The following is a 7,084-nucleotide window of genomic DNA, read 5'->3' on the forward strand; positions in this document are numbered from 1 at the left end:
ATCCTGTGTTGCAGCCCACGTAAAAAGCAGGCCCGATGCGGGACAAGGCAACACCCTGAAATACAATTGCTGCGTAGTAAACAAGGGCCGGCCAGCGAGACAAGCACGACGCAAGACAACCGCGATGTCAACCTGCGCACGAATTCTAAAGACAACAATCCAATGGTGAGAGAGTTAGATGTGAGATAGCTATTTCACATCTAGATGTGAAATAGTAAATTTGAATTTTTAATAGAGTCGACCCTCTATTAGTTTCTCTACTGTATTCCATCGTAGTTGTCCTCGGCGCCTCGAGTATTACTTCTCGAATGAAATTCCACATCAATTATTCCCCGACACACGCATTAATAATACAGATAATTCTAATATTACGTTAAATAAATAAATAAATATTGAATAAATGTTGAAAGCAACATAAATATATACAGGACTCTTTTTTTTTGCGAGGTAATATATATACAGGACTCAGCCCGTCAGCCGAGCCATGATGAGTCAAACCTACACCGTATGGCGTATACGAAACACAAGCGCGCATACAGTATGGATACATATGTATATATAGTAGTCTAACATAATGCATTGGCGTGTGATGAGCTCCTGCACGGCGATGTCACGGGGATGAACTTGGCGGCCATGGCGACGGGCCACGACACGGCGGCCATGGCGACGCAGATGCCCCACTGCCCCAGGCCGAGCCTCCCAGCGCCGGCGAGCCTGGCGAGCACCTCCACCATCACCACCTGCAGCACGAGCATGCCGGCGATGAAGACGAGGAACATCGTGCTGCTGCTCGTGAGCACCCCGGCGAAAGCATTCTTCTTCTCCATCTCCCGCGTGTTGAACTTGTTGAACACCTGGCAGAGCACGTAGACGTTGAAGACCATGGCCTTGGCGTCGGTGCCGAGGACGTCGCGGCCACGGTACTGGAGCGCCAGCAGCACGGCGACCTGGAACGCCGCCTTCGCGGCGAGGTCGCGCCACATGGCGTTGCTGACGAGCGGCGCCGTGCGGGCGACGGGCGGGCTGTCCATGAGCGCGTCGCTGGGCTTGTCCGTGGCGACCGCCAGCGCGCTCAAGGCGCCTATCACAATGTTCACCCACAGGAGCTGCTCGGTCGTCAGCGGAGTGTCGCCCGTGGTGACCGCCGGCACGAAGTTGACGATGATGGCCACGACGTTTACGGTGAGGTAGAACTGGACCATCTTCTGGAAGTTGTTGTAAACGCAGCGGCCCATCCGGATTGCGGCGACCACAGCGTCGAACCTGCCCTTGAGTATGATGATGTCCTTGCCACTGCCAGCGACACGGGCGCCCGGGGCGCGCATGTACAGCACCACGTCGGCCGCCCCGAGCGCCCGCGCGTCGCTGGTGCCTTCGCCGGTGCTCACGGCCACCACGTGCCCCTTCTGCTTCAGCCGCTCCACCAGCACCTGCTTGTCGCCGGACCGCGACCTCGCCATGACGCGGAGCTTGTCAACCATCTCGAGCTGGCGCGCTGGCGGCATGCCCACGAACTCGGGGCCCTCGATGACGACTCCATTGGAGTCGTCGCTGGACATGATGCCGCACCCGTTGGCGGCCGCGCAGGCCGTCGGAATGTTGTCGCCGGTGACCATCTTGACAGCCACGCCCGCCCTGGTGCATGCTTCAGTGGCGGCCTTGACCTCTGGTCGGCACGGGTCGTGCAAGCCGACCAAGCCTAGCAATGTCAGACCCGCCTCGTTGTCGATCTCTGATGGCTCGGTGCAGTCGACCTGCTTGCAGGCGAAGGCGATGCACCGGAGGCCGCGGGCCCCCATGTCGTTGCTCACCTTCTCAAGCGTGTTCCGCTGCTCGACGCCGAGTTCACGCGCATCTCCCCTTGTGTCCACGTACATGGAGCACCCCGCCAGGACGACATCAGCGGCGCCTTTCCAGTGCGCGAGCACCACGCCGTTGGCATTGTCCCTGATTACGGCCCGGCTGTGCTTCCGGTGAGAGTTGAACGCCTCGACTTCTTGGACCTTGAAGCTCCTCTTGAGCGTGGTGGCGTCCATGCCGAGGTAGGCCACGGCCCACGACAGCAGCGCCTTCTCCGTCGGGCTGCCCGATATCTCCGGCGGCGACGCGTTGTCCGGCATGTACACGCTCCCGGTGGTGTTAAGCCCGGCTCCCTGGCGCAGCAAGTCGACAACGCCACCGGCGATCGCCATGGCGGATGAAGGCTGCTCAGCGCCGACCCAGAACTCGGCCACGCTCATCTGCTTCAGCGTCAGCGTTCCAGTCTTGTCGGCGCAGATGGCCGTGACGGACGCCATCGTCTCCAAAGCCGACAGACGGTGGACCAGCGCGTTGTCCATGACCACCGGCTTCATGGATAAGGTGAGCATCAGCGTCGCCGCGAGCGCGACGCCCTTGTCCAGCAGCGGCATCATCCCGGTGCCGCAGCCAGTGAAATGGCGCGCGGTGAGCACGGTGAAGGCGACAGCAGCGACGGCGTTGACGCGTTGACGCCGAAGTCAACCTTGCGCCATCGAACGTCGTCGGCGTCCCCGGCGATGCCCCGCTCCGAGTGGGAGGCGAGCTTGGCTGCGACGCCGGCGCCGCCACCGAGGCGGCGGAAGCACTCCTCGTCCATCTCCTTGAGCAGGCGCTTCAAGGAACCGCCGTCGACGTCGGCGGCGGCGGCGGCGGCAGCAGGGTACCACGAGTCGGCATCAGCGTCGGAGTGACCGTCGTGGTGGTGGATCGTGATGGCGGTGTAGGAGGTGCTCCGCCTCACGACGTGCCCAAGCCTGTTGCACGCCCGGATGGCGTCCAACGCCTTGCGCCATAGATTCATCCGCTCGCAGAGATTGAGAGCAACGACGATGAGAAGATGCAACGGCTGGTTGAGTGGGTGCGGCAGGGGAGATCGATGATGCGTCAATATTTGGTCAAGAGATGAGAGGATGAGAGGCTTGTGTCGTGGTTGCTGTGAGGAAAAAGTCCATTTTAAACCCTGAACTCGTAGACGTTCGGCAAAACGAACACCCAAGTTGAAATTCCGATCGATTGCACCCTAAACTATGCAATTCCGGTCTAAATCAAACCCACTGGTTGGATTCGTACCCACGACCTTTCGCTGGATAGCCGTGACGATAGCCAGTGCAACTAGCAATTGGGACCGATATTAGAGCACAGCGTAATGTTCAAGTAGTATAATCATTGGCAGATCCATTTTTTTAATCTTCGTTCAAGAAAATGAACAATGTTTTCTTGAAGAAATTTAAAACTCAACAAACTGTTAAAACGTGAACAACTACTGAAAACATGAACAAAAATTTATATCCGACGAACATTTTTTAAGTGTACGATGAACAATTTTTTTACTACACAGCAAACATTTTTTTTATATCCATTGAAATAATTGAAAACATATTATATATTTTCGTGATATACGATGAACAAAATTTTATACATTTTCGTGATATACGATGAACAAAATTTTATATATTGAACATTTTTGTAATATAATCTGAAGAATTTTTAACTACAAATTGAACAATTTTGTGATATGCGCTGAAAAACCATTTAAATATCCATTGAATATTTTTTGTTGTACACTGAACAATTTAAAATTGTGAACAAAATTTGAAAAAGTGAATAAATAGCAGCGACGGCAACCACACTAGCTACCTACTCAGTACGTCTATACTGCAGCGCTAATTTTAAAGTACAATGTATCGCGACAGATTTCTTTTTTCTTCAAAGTTTTCAGCAATTCTTGGAAACAAATGTGATTTTTTAAATACCTTCAATTCTTTAAAAATATATTTTGGAAATTTTTTACATACGTTGAAAATTTTTGAATAAAAATTGAACATTTTCGTGATATACCCTGAACAATATTTAATACATGTTGAACATTTTGTGATATCCATTAAGCAATATTTAAATTTCATTGAACGTCATTGTAAGAAAATGTTTTTTTGAAATCAGTACGGGGTCGCGTGTTCAAGGCACACCGTGCACTTTTTTTAACAAAAAAGCAAAAGCGGGCCGGCCCAGCAGAAGCAAGGTGTGTAGCGCCCTTTGTGAATTTTTATTTCTCAAAGAAAAAAGATAAAGCGGGCCGGCCCAGCAGGGTGGAGGTGTGTGCCCTCAGCGAAATCCCAGCAATCCCGGCCATCCAAATGACTTGAAGGTTTGATTTAGACCGGGATTGCATAGTTCAGGGTACAATCGACCGAGATTTCGACTTAGGGGTTCGTTTCGCCGGACGTCTACGAGTTCAAGGTTTAAAATGGACTTTTTCCTTGCTGTGAAGTATGATTGCATTGCATATATCAATTTCAAGGTATGAGATAGCTAACCGGGCCTGCTGCTCGGTTGTGTCGTGGTTGCTGTGGCCGATCCAAGAGCGAAGGCACGGCTCAAACATATATAGTACACGGTGTGTGTATGTGTGTGTTGTGTCGCAGCGTTGAGCCGCTTCATCTCCCGCCTTGGTGAAAAGGCCTTGCCGCTCTACAGATTGTTAAAGAAAAAAAAACGTATCGTCGTAACCCCCCGCACACCAGGGAGGGCGGCACGTCGGCGGGAAGGCTACACATACACGTGTTGTTTAGAACGCATACACGTGTTTTTGGAACCGTGCTAGCTAGGGTATTGGCCATGGACTTGAAAGATATTTTGGAGGATCACAAAGGCCCATTTAGAGGACAAGGCCATAAGGGTCTTTATGAAATCTTTAAAAAGTCATGGCAGGCTTAATTATCGCTTAACCTGCTAGGTTCCAGCCACTAAACACACAACCCCACTCCCCGTCCCCGGAATCTCATGTCGGCAAGGCGCGGCATCCTAATCCTCCGCCTCACCCGTTGCGTTAAATTCGTAATCATCATAGTACGAGGAAGATTGCAACTTTACTCATCATTTTTGCGAAAAAAAGACTGCAACTTTTCCTTTTCGAAAAGAGCCACTGCCATACAACCGACACTTTTTTAGACGGCACGCGTGCACCATTTGTACTTTTGTTCCTAAAGCATCTGACGGTGCAGAGCAATTATCGGCTGCATGCATGTTGTGCTCATAACACCGTGTGTAACATCAATTTCGTTTTGAAACATGAGTGTGATTGCACCTGCTACAAATGTAAAAATATATTTAGAAGTCGAAATAAAAATCGGAACAAGCATTGTCTAGTGTACTACTCGCAAGAAAAGTTTCGGCACAAATTAACTTGATTTTGTGACTGTTCAACAAGTTTTCTGGTTTATCATTTTATGAGCAAGGTTTTTCGGTTTTTGTCCTTTTAACACAAGTTGCATTGCATTATGAGACGGATGAGTATACCTATTATTGTTTATGTGATCAGCAGAATTTTTACAAATACTATGTATGATCTAAACAATGGGTGAAAATCAGTTTTAGTTGACACAATATTTGAAGTTATGGGGAAACTGTACAACATCCAATATATAGTTTATAAATTTGCCTGGTTGTTATGTTTGATATTGGTCAAGACGTGCATTGCACGTGCACACTTACTAGTATTGGCAAAAAGGACAGAATTGCAGGCATGAACTGTGTGAATAGAAAGCTTAATATGTTGCTCCCAAAACATTATATTACACGTGGAATGCCACGAAAGTCATTCTGTCGTGAGAATTTACACGTGGACAAAAAATTGCAAGTGCAAATTGAGCACTCCAAAACATGATCTTTTGCAACAAAGCGGGATCCAATCTGGAGGCGAATGCAGCCCAGACGGACGGACACGCAGCACGCAGGGACAGTTTCTTGCCGACGGATACGTGCGACCTGCTCCCCACTCCCGTCCTGTAGTTCATGATCGGTTTGGAGACAGACGGACTGAAATGACGGCGCGCGGGAAGCACTTGCATTGCACTGCACGGTGGCTGGCGACGGCTGTGTGATGGATGGCGACGTCGCGCACACTCTCCCGTGCGGACTGACTGAAATGACGTCGCGGAGGGAGACGACCGCGCGCCCCCGGTCATCCATTCGCCCGCCGATGTTGACGACGGCCGGCATGGCTGACGGCGCTCGTGGACATGGGATCAAGTCGGCAGCCCGGCAGGAGACGGGGGAGCCAGTGGTTATGGAGGCGAGCTGGAAGACGGGGGCGACGCGTTGGTGACGTCGTGGGTGGGCGGCGGCGATGCCAAGCATGCGCGCGCGATCCGGCCGACGGTGATCCTGCTGTGCAGGGAAAGAGATGGGCTTCCATAACTTCTTCTCGCCACCACGGTTGGCGCCTCAAGGCCGCGTCTGGCTTTCGGTGGCTATCCACGCCAAGGAAAAGGATAGCCACAATTTTGATGTGATTTAGGAAGGCGGTATAGCACGGACAAGGTGAACCGCCGTCTTTGTGGGAGCCGTTCTCATTGTGATCCAAGACAAGTTGGTTGAAGCATATCTCCTAAAACGGCCGCAATAATGTTCGTTCATGTAAATTATATCCGAATTTGAATGAAATCCGCCCGATTTGAGCGAGTTTCGTCCGATTAGTTTGAATTACTGGCCGAATATATACGGATATGGTCGGATGACGGACTTCCGCATCCGTGTACATGGATTGATCCCCGGCAGGGCGACGGTCATGGGACGAAATTTGCGGCGTATGGTCCAACTCAGGCAGGGCATAGCGCCCCGTGCTCGGCGTTATGATGCAAGCATAAGCGCTGTGGAGAAAGCTTAGAGGGTGCTTGGATACAAGGGACTATTTTTAGTCTGACTAAAAATAGTCTCTTTTAGAGGCTAAAGTTCCAAGCACCCCTGACTAAAGAGAGGCTAGGACTAGTCTTGAGGCTAAAATCTTTTAGTCATGGGAAACCTACTAAAATATGTATTAGCTCTCTCTCTCCTCATTTAATTCCTCTCCTTAGTTCTGGATTGGAGGGTTTGGAGGATAATAAATGCTCAATAACTAGATTTTAGTCTCTTTAGTATTTGGATCCAAGCATGGGTGAGACTAGCAAGTTTTAGTCCCACTACTTTTAGTCATGGGACTAAAACGTATCCAAGCATGCTCTTAGATCTGAAATTAATTTGAAGGCAAAATCAAAATCGTGCTAAACTTTTATTAAAGGGCTAAAAC

At 50.4% G+C, this 7,084-nt stretch overlaps 1 protein-coding gene across 1 annotated transcript; it reads right to left on the reverse strand.

Moving 5' to 3' along the window:
• Positions 1-566: 566 nt before the first annotated feature.
• LOC119292405 (calcium-transporting ATPase 7, plasma membrane-type-like) lies at positions 567-2,411 on the reverse strand. Its single transcript, XM_037571256.1, has one exon. The coding sequence runs from the start codon at positions 2,409-2,411 to the stop codon at positions 567-569; it is 1,845 nt and encodes a 614-aa protein (XP_037427153.1).
• Between the last annotated feature and the right edge of the window lie 4,673 nt (positions 2,412-7,084).

This window comes from Triticum dicoccoides, chromosome 4B (genome assembly GCF_002162155.2).
Source record: "Triticum dicoccoides isolate Atlit2015 ecotype Zavitan chromosome 4B, WEW_v2.0, whole genome shotgun sequence".
Classification (NCBI taxonomy): domain Eukaryota; kingdom Viridiplantae; phylum Streptophyta; class Magnoliopsida; order Poales; family Poaceae; genus Triticum; species Triticum dicoccoides.